The following is a 16,255-nucleotide window of genomic DNA, read 5'->3' as shown; positions in this document are numbered from 1 at the left end:
AGATGTGGACAATGTGAGGTGAAGAAGAAGACAATACTAAAATTGAATTACATTGTGTAGTATAGCTTTACTGTTTTACTAGAAATAAAACACATCAGCACACTGACACGGCAACAGTAAATGTTCCCCGTCATGCCTAATTGACTTGACCAATAATTTTTACAATTAGTCGTATAATTACTTCATCATAATAATTGTCAGTGAAAAGTCCAGCATTTTCTTCCTCTGCTTGCTCCACTTAGAAAACGCACGCTAAAGCACACAATTATGTCCACAAGCCTGGTGTGATGTCACAAAGGGACTTGAGGAGATGTTTCTGATTCAATGGTCAATTTTGAACTTGGAAAATGTTTTTTGCTTTTTTTTTTTTCTCAAGGTGTAATGGAACGCACCCCCAGCCCTTTATGGGTCTTCTTTGAAAGGTCCAACACAGCTTTTAGTTTAGCAGTTTTAGTAGGAAGCTCACACCCAGGTTTTTGCAGGGGGAAAACAGAGGGCTCAACATAGATTTTTTTTTTTTTTTTTTGGAGGGGGGGGGGGGGTATGATTAATTGTGCAATACAGCTCCACTAGTCAGTGATGAAAATTAAATCTTTGAAAATGAGAATAACATTTAAAGCACAACAACCTCAACATGAGACGGTAGAGCATGATTTCCTTCTGTGGTCAAGCTGAAGAGAATTAGCAGATAAATATCGTTGCCTCTAGTGGTGAGTGCTGACTGTCACACGCAGACTTCAAAGTGGACAAAACTCTTCTTCGGAGAAGCGCAACCGAGTATTGAAATTAAGACGGCGATGCGAAGCGACACCTCTTGATGAACACACGATCCTCGCGGAGAGAACCAAGTCCGACACTCAAGTCTCAGTGTGTTCGTGGCGTCACCGAATATGTGCCAGAGTTGCAGCGGTGCAGAGTCCAGGGCGGCGCCAGGCCCGGTTAGCTGTCGTACCAGTCCAGGAAAAGCAGAGAGAACGAGCACATGACCAGGAAAAACAGGATCCAGACCCGGAAGCCAGCGTTGTTCTTGATAGCCTGGAGAGACAGCACCCAGAAAGGCGTTTCAATGATGAGATTCGTCGACACCGACAGAGCTTAACGGCGCCTGCAGAGGTGACGGCTTCCTCCGATCCCGCTTTTAGTGAACTTTACCTCCCGGATGTCCTCGTTGCCCTCTTTGACGTTTTCCGTGGCGCCCACGACCAGCTGATGAATGCTGTTTATCTCCGTTTCCTGTTTGGCAGAGAAAGTGAGACGGCTCACCGGGCTGAGCACCGACAGCGGGCGCATTCAGCGGCGCTGACCAGAGGCGGAGACTCACCTGGTGCAGGACCTTCTCAGCAAAGATCTCCTGGAGTCGAGAGATCTCCACCACCTTCCCCTCGATTTGCCTGCCGTGAAAAAAAAACCAAACGCGTTCAACTTAATTTACGCGCTTTCAAATTAGCAAGAGAGGTTCTGGTTCCATTTTCAAACGGAGACTATTTTTTTACCTGGCAAAAAACCTTGCCCATGACAGTTACTTCAGATCAAATGACAATTAGACTGTTTTTTTTCTGACTGCCATCCATTTACCAGTTCCCTTTGTTTCAGGTCAGCGCCGTGATGAATTATAGCAGCCAACTGGCACAAATCAAAACCGATCGAAACAGCTGCGGCACAGGAAGTTACTGACCTGACTTCGTCCACCAGGCTGTTCATCTCACTCACCAGCCTCTGGTTCTCCTGCTCAAACTGGACACAAAATGGCAAAAGGCTTTCATCAGTCGCGCCTCTTAACCAAACTGAACTCTCTTGGTTATCGTGTTGCTCTTGAGCTGTCTTGTCACGGTGGTCGGTGACGTGCAGGTGGCCGCACCATCTGGATCTCCTCGGGGGAGAGCTCGTCCTCCACTCCTCCACCTTCGTCCCACGCGTTGCCAGAGTTGTCCGGGACCTCTAACACACTCTTCTCTACAGGAAACAAAACAGACGTGTGCTGTCATTTCCCCTTTGGAACGGCGCAGTCAGTCTGCAAATCCCTCTGAGGTCAGAGAGAAAGTATGGCCTTTACATATCTCAGTTGGTATACAGTTGGTTTGTAGTAGACTGCAGGCGGGTGACGGATCACAATGGAGACAATAAATACAACATTTTGCCTGGCAGTGTTGTATTGTCATTGTACACAGCTGGTAGCTAAATTAAATATCACAAATTCTGAATAAATGTTGGAAAAAACGACAACATCCTTCTCCGGTTGCTAAATCAGTTCAATGAAGCGTTCAGTCCACTTTCAGTCCACTAGATGGTGCTAAATGCCAACTATTTGGTCACGTGGGTCAGCACAGCAAAGGTAAGGCACATTCAGGACCTTTGCAGTTAAAAAGACAAGACTTTTATGATGTAAAGTCAGTAGCTGCGTTTCAATTACCCCAAGAATTGTGCAAAAGCCCAAAATCGCAATAAAAATCTGGTAATGGAAACACCTAAACTTTGATAAACCTCTCAAATATGGCTGAAAGGTTTTGATGCTCTCATGAGGTGGTTTTTCAGATGCATCGATATAGAGGCCTATCGCAAAAGGGTCCTGGAAACACTTTTGTCGCATTTACACGTCAGCGGATGTAGCGTACGGGGTCACATGACCAGTTCACTTCAAAATGGCGCATTATGATTGGACGGAGGAGGAGACGAAATATTGAGTGTTGGAGCCTGGAGTCTTATTTTTCCGATATACATTGACTGTAATGGTCCACTGATTTGACGACTCCTCTACTGTACATGAAAACTCCATCCCACAAGTGCACAATACTGTGCAAAGACGGTGGGTCTGAAACATTAAGGCTGCAAAGAGGTCCCAGTCAGCCGAGCATGAACCTCCAGCGCCGCTGCAGGGAGGCAGTGCGGCGCCTCAGAGGACTCACTAACTTACCGGAAGGTTCTTCCTTGACGGGAGTCTCCGCCGTGTGATCCCCTTCTGCTGGTTTTACATTCAGAGAACTGTGGTGCTCTGGAGCCAGTCTTGATCTGAAACCACACGACTCACAGTCACAGAGGGCGGGACACATCTTTCAGTCATGTTAGCCAATTAAACAGAGGGAGCAACAATGCCGTACAGTCTTTTCTTGTCCACCATTCTCTTGACCCTGATTGCCCTCTGCTCGGAGTAGATCTTACAAACACCTTCGAAACGTGGAAAAATGCAACTTGTTACCGGGCAGAATGTTTGCTGATCAGGTCATCGATGTTTCTGTGCAGACGCGTTGACAAGAGCGCCACCTGTCACAATTTAAAAGAGCAGTATGAACTTACTTTTAAGATACGTGTCACTGAGGTCCAGCACCACCACCCTGTGCTCCTTTATCTGCGCCGATGTCACCTGCTTCTCGGCTAAGGGGACAGAAAGAGAAAAGAAAAGAATAAAAAGACAGCAGATTCCTTTGAAAGTTGTTCAGGTGGAGAGTCATGAAACACAGATCCCGAGTCGTCCGGGAGTTAATACGAGACGGGCACACGCGACGCACGCGACGCACCTTCATGACGAAGCTGCCTGATGGCCTCTGAACACGTCCTCATGAAGATCTGAGCGTCCTGGTCAATCTGGTCCCGTTCACTGTCAGTCATACGAGTCAGATCTGAGGAGATGAGACTGTGAAACACATCACAATCAGTAGGAAATACCAATAAGTGAAGAATACTTAATCTCTCACCAAAATAAAGATTTTTGTTCAGAGTATATATACATGTATCCAGTATATACTCATGTTGCTAGATATTAGTATGTAAGTAGAGTATGAAAAGCTAAAAATGTTTTCCTACTTCGCTGTGTACTTCATTTTTTTTTTTTAACTCACTTGAATCCTATTCCTCTCAGCGCTCTCAACTAGTGACCGTTTGCTTTCTCTTCCATGTGCAGTTGAAACGTAATGTCTCCCTCTGGTGGACGGTTGGTGTAATTGAATTATTAGAGACTGCGGCGCTGGATATGACCGTACTAAATTATCTTTTTTTTTTCAAATGACCCAATTCACCAGTTAATTGTTGTAAGAGCTACAGGTTCCATTTACTGAAAGCTGAAACCGGTAAATGAAGAAAAAAAATCTCCCAAAAAAATAATCAAAAAAATGTCCACAACGGCCACAATGGGAGTCCTTCTTCGTAGTACGTAAACAACTCAACCACTGTTACTGTGTTAATGCTGATGATACATTAGGGCTCCCATACAAAACATAAATAAATGTATTGAAAGCATCTCCCAACATGCTGGTGACAGACGCTAAACCACTTCATTGTTTTAAATTCAATCAGACCCCAATTGAGGCCAAACCCCTCCCGGGGGCTGTAGGAGAAGACAGAATGTCGAGGGAGCGACGCCAGACGCGACGCTCGCACACGTAGAACTCGTCACGGCCTCGCTGTGGATTTTTCCCACCACTTAACGCCGCTGCGCTCCACCCATTGACAGCTTTAATGTTTCAGGCCGTGCGTTCTGTCGGAGGCTTTATCAACAAACCTAACAAAACAAAGTCTGACTGCGCACACCCACCCACGTCCACGGAACACACTGCAGAGAGAGGCCTGGGAGGGAGGCGCCCTGGATTAGTCCCAGGGCGTGATTTCTTCTTCACTTGGTTGCAGCCCAATTATTCCAGACAATTAGAGCCGAGTCTGCCGTCACGGACCACCCGACTCGCTGCTGACCTCGTGCCAGCAGACGCCGCCACCGCCGCCGTGTTGGACACACATTTGATGGTACCTCTTAGCAGCCCTGACCCCCTGAATGGAAGGATTTTTTTTTTCTTCTCTCCCTCCCCTCGAAGCCTCAAATGTTTTTCCTTGTGCTGTTGTTGATTATGGCGCACACTGAGACTGTTTGCAGGGGGCTTACCTTCCGCCGCTGACATAATCTTTCCTGTGCTGGAGCAGAAAATCTTTGAGCTTGGTGATGTTTGTAATCTGCCAAAATAAGAGTGAAAAGAAGCATTACTTAGACATATTAGCCCCACGTCAATGGGTTTCTTTAAACGCTGCGTCCCCCGAACCCCTCCTTTTAATGTGTTAACACTGTCAACAGCTCAAGAAAGGCTTTTTAGACATGTACCAGGAAACTAATTTTCTTCTAACTACACTCCAGACAGAGCCAGAGAAAATACGCGCACTTGTATTTATTGGATGTGACAGGCAGCCAATGGCCGTCTGTCCTCTCTGCGTCTTCTATATTTACTTTTGACAATTCATCAAGCCAGCAAACGCAGTGAAAAAAAAAAAAAAAAAAAAATCAACCCTGCAATTTCCCCCCGTTAAGACTCGTGTTCATAAATAAGAACGGTGAGCCACTGCCTGCAGGACACCGACAGAGGCATCAGGCTACAGGCTCTAAATTCATGATGTTACTATTTATTACCCGGAAAATGTCCGTGTGTAACGGGGGTGAAAACCAGAGGGAACTTGGTTCAATCCAATATTTGCCTCTGTAATTTGGTCAAATACATATATATATATATATATATATATATATATATAAAAACACACCAAATCACTTCCCCGTCGACAGAGGTCTGCTGGCCGGCTGCAAGTGGGGTGCAAAGACGCACACAGCCAGCTCTGTTTAATCCAGTGGAAGACAGGATGCGGACAGGCGCGGGATTGAAACATGACACAATGAGTGTTTGACTGTGACGGCGACCGCAGAGCGTGGGAGACTATTTTGATAGCGCGGCGACACAGCCTTCAGCCTTCCAGCTCGTTCCATCTAACAGCCTCAATTATCTAATTGCCTTGGCTGAAAGGGGGAAGCTGGCACCGGCTGTCTAATAGCGTCTCCAAATATTCTCTTTGAGCGTCGCGGCGGCCTGCCGCACGACAGCAGCACAGGCTTTTCATTCCAAAGAGGTGTCAGGATAAACACTCGCGAGTAATTTGTTCGGAAGCTTCAGGGTTTTTTTTTTTTTTTTTTCCCCTTTTCTTTTTTTATATACTAGTTTCGCAGGCAAATTTTTGGTGCGACGCTGCTGTGGGGCTTTGACTGAGACGAGGGCTTTGAAGGCAAATTTGGCCTTATAATAATATAATTATTTGGGGTTAAAGAGTTAATTGTCGTTCAGAGAAATTGAGCTCGGAGGGAGTTGCGGGGGTGAACGGGGCTGCTGTCTATGCTTGACAGTCGGTCCTAAATATCGTCAGTGTTGTCACGTCTCTGTGAACGAGATCAAACTGAGCTCCTATGAACTACGGCTGTGAGCGTATATATGTGTGTGTGTGATAAGTGATACCTGGCTGGGGGGGAAAAAAAACTTTTTCATATCGACTACTTAATTGACTTGTGGTCGTAGATGTGTGAGAAACTTTCTCTCTATACAAGTAAATTGGAAAAGGAAGAAGTGAAATCTTCAGTTCTAAAAGGTCATAAGATAAAATGGTAGAAAAAAGGCAGAATGAAAAAAAATACAGATTAAAAAAATGGTTCAAAGAAATGTAAAGTATTTTACCTGTTTCTGTCATTTTCCATGAAGCTGATTGGATTGTTTTACCAGCTTTTAATTTGGAAAGTTATCTCTATTCTCCCACATTCTGCTGACTTTTAGATCTTAATTTTCACTCATGTGGCACAGCTTCACACTTTAACGATATAAAAACCAGATCTTGGGAAAACAACATGTTGAGCCCTCTGCACAGCCAAAAAACAGTGCTGAGTTTTAGCTCCCACCAAAAACTGCTTTATTGGACCTTACAAATGTTGAGAAGGGGACTGAGGCAACATAGCCAGGAGGCGGTCCCAGGGGGCGGAGCAATTAGGCACAATTGGGTAATAAAACCCACTTACATCTGCCAAATAATGCTGCTCATTTAAAGGAAAAACAAAACTCTTATCTGCCGTGAACCAACAATTCTGAAGCGTTTTACGTGTTTGGCTGATGCTGCCAAACTTAGCGTGTTTAAGGTTACGGCTGCTTCGAGACATATCGCGATGAGGCAAACGCTTTATCACAAGGAGAACCATCTTGAACACTAAATGGCTATTTACGGCAAATAAAACCCCCGTAGATGCTGGTTTCGGTGTTTATTTGACTTTCCAGATTTCCCTTGGCCCGCCACGACGTGGAAAATGTAACCTCTTACATGGCAATTTATATTTTCCTACAAATACATATCTGTATGGAATTACCTCTTGGCTTAAGCCTATTTTTTTTGTTTTGTTTCTGTTTAACATAGTAACTACAAACAGAACCCCGACGATGGCCTACTTGCCTGCCTGGCTGCCTGCCTGGCTGCCTGCCTGGCTGCCTGCCTGGCTGCCTGCCTGCACTGCGTCCCTTCGACCAGCAGGCAGCGCTAAACCCAAGGCAGTGACTGGCGGCCGTAAAGCCACATAAGGAGGGGAAGGTGTGAGCGAGTGTGGCGGCCTGTGTACTGTGGGAGTGGCGGGCAGGGAGTGTGAAGAGAGAGAGAGAGAGAGAGAGAGAGAGAGAGAGGGAGAGAGAGAGAGAGAGGGCTGCTCTGGGGGGCTGAGCCGTCTCCTCCTCTCTATACACTGGAGCTCAGATTCCCAGCACAACCTCCAGGGTTTGCAGGGGGTCAGTGGGATCAATTGCTGTTGTAACTTAAGACCCTAAAGAGCAAGTAATTCCTCAACAATGAGGAAGGGGAGGGAGGGGGTGGCCTTGTGCATGTGGCTCACTGCACCAGTGTGTGTGTGTGTGTGTGTGTGTGTGTGTGTGCGTGCGTGCAGCGTCCAGCCTCCCCATAGGTGTGTGTATAGCAGAAGGAGACAGTCTGCCGGGCTACGTCTAATCTCGTCATCATCAAAGACCCCCACTTTACCTCCTCACTTTCTCCGTCCCGCTGCCTCCCTCCAGCCCCGGCTGAGCCCAAACAAACCACCAGGCGGGATTATTATGAGCAAGAAAAGAGAAAAGGCTTAGCTAACAGATTTTCTAAGGGATTTGGACGGCTCCTTTGTTTTGCTAAATCCAGGTAACTGGCAGAACTCGATGATGACCCGCCGCTGCTTTGGCTTAAAGTCCCTGTGTGTTCTGACCGAGGGCGATCCATACTGACGCCACGCCATGTTGTGTTTAGGGATGTCGGGCCGCTTGCTCGCAGACAGGATGCCTCGGCGGAGAAGAAGACCCTGCCGCATGTTGATTATATTAAACATGTTTACGTCTGGCTCCGTCAAGGGCTTTGGTTTTGTCTTCCACTTAAAAAAAAAAAAAAGTGTATTCGCAGCTCTCACGCTTTTAGTCGGCTCTGTAAACAAACGCGAGGTGCCGTTACGGTTTTCTTTGATGGGACTTAAGAAAGACCCTGGCGCTAGTGCTGGAGTTGTCTTGATGTGTTTGGGCTTTTTTTGTTTTTGCATGTATAGCCGCGAAATATCAAAGTGTAGTGCACTACCATTTTGTTCTCAGCAGAAATCACAAAAAAAAATGTTCTTCTGTTTCCATTTCTTCTACAGAACCTATTTCACAGGCATGCATTAGCAAACTACCAGTCACTAGTTGTAACTACGCACTGCATAGTAAACTACAGAAGTAAACGATTTGGAACGCTGCGTTTGTCAAATCTTTACCAGCGACGTGCTCTAACTGAGTGAGGAAGACTCTCAAGGGGACGTCAACCGTTGAGGCAAGTCCTTGTCTTTATGTGCAACCATCAAATTCTGAGGCAACTAGCAGTTCACATTAATCATCAATCAGCAGTAGCACAAGAATGCACACCTGTGTGCCTTTGGACCAACTGAAGACACTGTCTAGCTCTCAATGATCTCGCTCCTTGACCTGGAATTTACATCTCTCTGGATTTATAGACTTGTGGTTTTTTTGGACTGGTACAGCATTCACAATATTCATCTTTCTATGCACTGTTGATCACGGTCATGCTGTTGTAATCTATATTTGCAGAGAGAAGGATCCCTCTTCTGTAAAAACCCTTTGGGGGTAAACTGCGCTGGCAAAACTTGGGCAACACAAATAACATTTGATTGATTAATTGATTGATTGACACGTTGTGACCGGCGCTCTTCTACAACTATACACACCGCGTTAGGCCGCCTCCAAAATATCTGATGTGCTAGACAGCTCTGCGGTAGCGTTTGGAATAACTGAAGTCCACCAGTGCCAGCGAAGGGCATAAAATGAAGAGCTCCACCAGTGTTTCTGAGGGAAACTGTCGGTTTTTGAAATGTATTTATTTATTTCTCTAACAGCCCGACCATACTCATCAACATCTGGGTTTTGCAGTCAGTGGGAACAGGTCCAACCAACATTTGTTGCTGAGGGGAAAAGCCTCCGCAGTAGGCACAGGGATGTTTTGGCTCCAGCTCTGGATGGCAGTGATGGGAACATGAGAGCAGGGGAAGGGCCCGCAGAGCGCCGACCCTTTGGCAGCGTGTTCTGGTGCACGCTTTAATTCCATAACGGCATGTAAATAGTCTTGCCATGTGTGTCCGTTTAAGCTGTGCTCAAACATCATTTGGTCGGCAATGATATTTAAGAAGAAACCCAGGAGAATGATATAAACGCTACATTAAAGCTAACCTCTGTGCACTGCGTGCGTCCACGGCTTTGACGTCACGCAACTTTTTCAGAGTACGCTGTGAACCATTGTAACGGTTTCGCTTGAAGACGAAAATAATAGTTTTTCTGGCTTTTCGGTATTTTCTGTGTTTTAATCCCGCTTGGGTGTGGGTGGGGTGGGGTGGGGGGGTTGTAAGAGTAATGAAAATTTTGGATTTGAATTCAATGTAATAAACGGCAACAATATGGATTTATTCTGTACACTTTGCCAATCCTCTTAAAGCCGTTCTGCACAGGAGCACACATCTGTTCTAGTTCATGGTTCAGACTGTTTGGAGTGTCAGGGTCAAGTATGCAGCCTGCTGTTATGTGTAATGGAGGCATTTGAGTGATTGTAAATCACATTAACCAGGGCTGCCTGCAAGTCTGACAACATTCTTCAAAAGGCCTCGACTCCTCCGCTGAAACGATCCGGTGAGACGACTTCGTCTCATTATTTTGAGTTTACATGTGTAAATCTCCATTCTACCCCTCCTACCATCCACTTCTGGTTGAACTTTTAGGGATCATGTGAGAACATTTTGCACGCAGTGAAACACAAGCTAGGCTACAATTTTATCCAAATGCACATGTTGTAAAATGTAATCTGCCCGGGTCCCAGTGGAAAACAACTTGGAGACGATGCCAAGTGTTTGCAGACCATCCAGTGACAGACTTGGGCAGGAAAACTTCTGCTCATCACTTTACTATGACTCCCATCTCGGACAGCTGTGTCTAAACAGGTTTTTTACCGGTGGGCAAATGACGTTTGTGATTTGATTAATGTTTATTCAGTCTTGGAAATCGTTTATGGACTTGTGCTCAACTATTTTGTGAATTCTGATTTTGGTTTATTTGAATTACGGTACTTCCACTGTGTTCTTTTGCAAACAAAAACAACAAAAAAAAATAAATCATTTATTCTTGTCAAGTGACCCAGGATAAATTTTATTTTGGAACAAAAACAGGAAAGTTTTTTTTGTTGTTGATGATGTGCTATTGTGGCTGCTCAACGTGACCTGTCAATCTTGAATATCTCCAAATCTAATTATATTTAATGACAACAACAACTAAATTGTGAAATCGTCCAGGAAAATGTTCCAGTGTTGAGTCTATCTGTAAAAAAACATATTCCAATATTTTCAATAATGTACTGAAAAAATAATATTTGAAATTTGAGAAATGTTTGACCTCGAAACAGAATCTGGGGTTCTTAAAAAAAGAAAAAGAAAAGAAAACTAAATAAACAAAACAGAAACGTTCTGATATTGTGAAAGCATGAGCAAACTATTTCAGAGTTGTCATTTGGAGGCGCCCTCCCTCAGCACCACCGCTTCACTACCAACAGCATAACACACTTTTAAGTGGCGAGCCAAGCACTATTGCTTTACACACAATTTACCAATTCTAAAGTGACCCCTGCCAATTAAACCTGAGAAGGGCAGCATGCTGCGGGCAGAGACGAGGTGAGCAGTGAAATAAAGATCACAGAGCCAGCAACTGACCCCTAGGAGGTAGAAGATTCCCCTGAAGAAGCCTCACCCTGTAAACACTGGCCCTCTTATTAGTCCATCAAGCCTTTTTCGTGCATGGCTTGAGTTTGGGGGGGAGAGGGGGGGGTTGAGGGACCCTCTTAGGGCTGCTGTGTGTTTGTCAACTTTGATGTTCTCTTTCTATTTTGGTGAAGTTTTCAATGGGAACTCAGAGTTATGTATGTCTTGAAGGGCTCGCACATCTGTTGCACATTAGGTGCCGGCCGTCAACATTGTTACTGGGGACCTAATTTAATATTTTCTTTGTTTTGATCTTCTACCTTTAATCACTGGCACTTGGGAGGATCATCTTTCCCCAAGAAATTGTCCGAGAGCCAAAAGAAAATGTTATTGTAGCATGTTTATGGAGTCATACATGTGAAGATGGAGCTTGGGCATTTTGGATAAAAAAAAAAAAAAAAAAAAATCTGCCTATGTAAGACTGTATGGACAAGAATGGAAAATTGAGTTCTCGAGTGAAAACCGCAGCATAACTGTAAGCAGGCAGGACATTCCAAACTCGCCATTTCAATTTCTTCAAGAGCAGCTTTACCTAGATGGCCTGAGATTATATCTGCAGCACGAGGGAGTGCGGAGACGGCAGTGAAGGGAGGATAGCGGAGGACGGGCACCACAGGATGGCTTTGGGTTTCTTTGAATCAGCACCGCTGCTTTTATTAAACCACCGTTTCAAATATAAATGTAACAACATAACAAAAACCTGGTTGTGCGCTCTGACTGATGGCTGGAAAGATCAGGCTCTGACTCCCAGAGGGAAACTTTAAGTAGTTCTTCAAACATGACTATGAAGGGGCTCAAGTTCATAAATTTAACGTCAGCCGATGGACCTCTGGCTGTAGAAGAAACACTAAAGGAGAAAAAGCTATGGTCCAACAAGCCTTTAGGTTGCCAATGATCCATCTCTTTGTGTTTGTATGTACACTGGTGAAGCCTGTTACTAGAATGGAAGAATTGAATGTACAATGTTTTGTAAATGTTCCTAAACTAATTAAAAACATATTTAGTTAGACAACAGTCTCTGAATGAAACAAAGGCATTATTCACATAAGTGTGTAAATATATATATAGATGTATATAAAACAACCTATAGATACAGCTATTGAAGCCTGTTTTAATTTTAATTGATCAAGCGCTTTCGGTTTAAAAAAAAAAAAAGCAGACTTTTTGAAAAGCCAACTGAGGGGAAACCACTTTACTGTTTGGTTTTTTTTGTAAACTAGTCTTTGGCTTAATGTCTTGATCACATTCAGGTCAGTTCCAAACCCACAATTCCGACCTGGTGGTGTTGGGGAAAAAGCACGGCTCAGATCTGACAGCTGGCACAAAATATTCAGAACTAAAAGCTGCTCAGCTTGTCCGGTTGGCCTAATGCATTTTTTTCCCCCCTGTAAATGTCGTTTTCTGAGCAGAAAATTAGTTTATCCTGAAATGACCACAATGGGAAGAATTTTACATTTCTTCAAGTCCAACTGAGGGCAAATGGTGGTGATTTGATTTGTGTGTGTGTGTGTGTGTGTGTGTGTGTGTGTGCGTGCATGCGTGCGCGCAAAATGTTTTACCTTTAGTCTTTAATGGAGTATAGGCCAAGTTGTTGTAATGTTTTCGTTCTGAAAAAGGCTCAGATTGATTTAAAGTGACACTTAATGCGAATTCCTGGCCAGATGTTGCAGGGAAATAAGAAGTGACATAGTTGGCTGGCATGACAAAAGGAAAGTGTGTGCAAAAGCTATGTACACACACCAGAAGGTCGAAAAAACATGAAAATCTGTGCTGTAGTACATTAATCTCAAGCCACATTCTAATTCTACAGTTTAGTACTGAGCAACTTATTCTACCCTGGATGAGCTGGTACAGCCTAACCTATACTGTAGGAGCACTTATGATAATGTTGCAGTGAGTGACACTATACAAATAAAGTTTCAAGTTGTTCTACTAAAACTCTCAGAAAATAAAGCTTTTTATGCTGAGTTGACCATATTAATGACAGTTAATTGAAAACAACGGTTTATAGTCTCGTAACACTTAATCATTAACGTCATCTAAATATGTGCAATACATGTCTTTTAAGTTCAAGTTTCCATAACTGAAAATCTATAATTACTGCCTCAGGTTAACATTTTCAATTAACATGAGTTTAGAATTAACACTGTAAATACGTGCTGATTGGTCCTCGTGTTATCACATCGTTGTTGGCGGAGTAATGCTGTATGACAGTTTGAAAAGCTGCATCACGTTCACGTTGACATATTTAACCAGCATGCGTGTGATTTATGATGCTCCGAATAAAGTACAGTAACTCATTTTCTACTCAGAAAACGACATTTACATAGAAAAAAAAAACGTTAGGCAAACCGGACAAGCTGAGCAGCGTTAAAATTACAGAAGTACAGAACTTTAAAACTTCCCAAACAAAGTACAGAACTTTAAAACTCGAGCAATGAATGGAAGCTGGTGCGCCGCTCAGTCAGTTCAGTTTCCAGTATTGATTCTGACAGAATTGTACAGAACTGCCAGACGTTCCAAACCGAACTCACACATCTATTACGTGCAGTATACTGACAAACATATCATATGGCTGGATATCACCGGGACAGTCCAATATTCGGCTGTCATCACATGCAAACGTCAGTTTGTGGGCATGCTAGCCCAGTTAGCCAAAAGCTAGCTTCGGAGCACTCACCACTTCCTTTGCCTTCGGGGAGAAACTGTTCTTGGGTCTGCTCCGCTTGAAAATTTCATCCTTCGTGGAGTCGAAGCCTATTCCTATCGCCTTGTTCCTGGTTTTCACTGTCTTGACACTGGCTTTAAACAGTAAAGTTATATCCACGGCCATGTCTGTGCAGTTGCACGAGCGCAGGAGCACCGCTGTAAACAAACCGACACGTCACCAACTGTTTACGTCATCACCATGCGACACGCGTGGCTCTTCCCTGTCTCGGAAATCCTCACATTTCCCCCCCAATGTTTTGTGTATAAGCTGGGAAAGCTGTTTCATACGATAAAGGTTGGATATTTAAAATTTGAAAAAAAAAAAAAAAACCGAACTTTTATATATATATATATTTTTTTACATTTTAAATCAATGTTTTTTTTTTCCCCTTTAATTAGCACTTAGCCTACAACAAGTAACCAACTCCCAAGCAATGTGTCCTTTGCAGGAAAATGCCTGAGAAACTCCCTAAAGAAAGTTCAAAGTGAAGCAAAAGCTATAAGTAGAATTGGGTTTTAACTAAAGATCAAAGAAAAGCCAAGGAGGAAATGGCCCCAGACTACCATCGAGCTTTCCCTGAGGTTTGATGCAAGGGTTCTGACTGTCTCGGAAAGTAGGCAAATATTCAGGCTAAAATAAAATAGGAAATGAAGCGTTAAAAAGGCGGACAGGTGCATGTGTGTCAGTCCTAGTTAATAGAGATAAACGTGTAGTTTTACATGCTACTACTACAACAGCACCAGGAAATAGCATCTGTTAATAGTAATTGGGTGAGGTGTTTTACATAGACAGATGACGACAACTCACTATCAGTGTAGTACTATTACTTTTATAATTTGTGCAAAATAAAGGGTTTCATTATGGACAAATTTGTGTTTTTGATAATGTCAAAACCACATTCGATCTATTTTGAATTTAGCCCTTTATTCTACTCATTTATTTTACCCATGTAAAAAAAAGGTTGGATTTTAATTGTTATATGAAACATTTTTTTTATTCAGATCACTATTTTTTTTTTTAATTCATTTTGTTTGTTATGTATGCTTAATGTTCTGCTTCTAGCTTCACCCAGTCACTTTCATCATGTCTTTAAAAAAAAGAAAATCTGCACTATTTTCAATCAGCATCATCTGAGTTTGCTCTTGTTCTTTTATTCTTAGTCTTGCATTGAGTGATCAGGGAGTGTTTGTGGTTGTGGTTGTCACCTGATAATAACTTTAAGACCAACATTACAATATTAGTGTGCAACAGTTTTTTTCCCCCAAAGTGAAACCCGTTTACAGTTCAAATTTTCTGACTACTGACAGAGTTAGATATTGATTAAGAAAATATTCTTTTGCACGAATGTTAATACACTATCATGTCTACACAAATGTAGTAATTTGTGTGTCATATTCTTAATTGCTGTTTATTTGCGAGTGTCTGAGGTTGGAATCCAGATGTAAGTCATTTGGCAGTTCTGGGGGGTGAAGTGTTGAATAAATGGCTGTTATTTGCTGTGTGGTTTGCTCATTTCCTTTGTTAGTGTTGTGGCAGACTGTTTCACTTCTCTGCGCTGCGACCGTGTCTCCGTCTGCGCTCGTGCTGCCTCAGCATCAATGCCGCGTCATCTTTTCTTCATTCAGCAACGGCAGCTTTGATGATGTCTAATGTGTTGTTATGACAACTGCACCTTTAATCTCACCACAGGCCTGAACACCATATGATGTACACATTAAGCTCCTCAGCTGTGTTTCCACTTTGTTTACTTCTCGCTAATAAACTTTTGCAGTAGCTCAGAGGCCCATGTTTAAAACTAACTGCTTCATCATTTTTGCCCATGCCTTAAAACAAATCCTACACATTTATCTTTTCTACACTTTAACATTCGTCAGCCAATTTTTTTTCATAAGTTTGATCAGCTTTTATTGATCGAGAAATAATAAGTTACGACTACTTCTTCTGTTCTGTTTACACTGTGAGATGCACAACGTGTCGTGTTTACTAAGCTTCTTTCATAATAGCAATTGGAAATTACTACATTTTGTTTTTCTGTTTACCTCCTTTCCAGTTGAACAAACCTTTATGGTCTTTTTTTGAGGGGGGCGGGGGGGCATTTTTCAGTAATTTCTTATGAATTTGATTTCCTAATTAGCAAATTGTTCAAGGCAGCATTTAAAATACAAACAAGCTGATTAAGTGGAAGTTAAACACTCGGTACAGCAGACTAAGCATTCTTTATAGCATTCCTTGATGCTATCTGTCCCCTGGATGAAGCGTCGCTGATGGTATCCATTCCTCCCCGTCCCTGACAGATGAGCCATGTTTCGTGGTGCCCTCTGGGCCGTCCACTTAACTGCCTGAAAAGGAACCCCTTAATCTCCACTTTCTCTTTGTTTGGACTATTATCAGACCTGTCAGTCCAGGCTGCTTTATCTTCACAGAACTCATCTACTGGCTGTTTGACGTTGGCTTAA

General features: G+C 43.2%; 1 protein-coding gene across 1 annotated transcript; it reads right to left on the bottom strand.

Moving 5' to 3' along the window:
• Positions 1–47: 47 nt before the first annotated feature.
• stx18 (syntaxin 18) lies at positions 48–14,033 on the bottom strand. Its single transcript, XM_076014283.1, has 11 exons — positions 13,770–14,033; positions 4,868–4,935; positions 3,513–3,628; positions 3,292–3,369; positions 3,096–3,162; positions 2,912–3,006; positions 1,859–1,953; positions 1,676–1,734; positions 1,322–1,391; positions 1,153–1,233; positions 48–1,035 (listed from the first exon to the last, which is right to left on the bottom strand). Exons 1-11 carry the CDS (start codon positions 13,920–13,922, stop codon positions 940–942), a joined length of 978 nt encoding a protein of 325 aa, XP_075870398.1. The 5' UTR covers positions 13,923–14,033; the 3' UTR covers positions 48–939.
• Positions 14,034–16,255: the final 2,222 nt, after the last annotated feature.

This window comes from Nelusetta ayraudi, unplaced genomic scaffold (genome assembly GCF_046127955.1).
Source record: "Nelusetta ayraudi isolate G7.1 ecotype Tasmania unplaced genomic scaffold, CSIRO-AGI_Nayr_v1 ptg000168l, whole genome shotgun sequence".
NCBI classification, from domain to species: domain Eukaryota; kingdom Metazoa; phylum Chordata; class Actinopteri; order Tetraodontiformes; family Monacanthidae; genus Nelusetta; species Nelusetta ayraudi.
Note: the sequence above shows the minus strand (reverse complement) of the source record. Positions and strands in the feature narration are given on the sequence as shown.

Excerpts from the sequence above, each read along its gene's own strand:
- stx18 (XM_076014283.1), bottom strand. The coding sequence starts at position 13,922 with ATGGCCGTGGATATAACTTTACTGTTTAAAGCCAGTGTCAAGACAGTG. Across the intron at positions 3,007-3,095 it reads ATGGTGGACAAGAAAAGACT|ATCAAGACTGGCTCCAGAGC; the intron begins GTACGGCATTGT and ends GTGTGGTTTCAG. Across the intron at positions 1,954-2,911 it reads CGTCAAGGAAGAACCTTCCG|AGAAGAGTGTGTTAGAGGTC; the intron begins GTAAGTTAGTGA and ends TGTTTCCTGTAG.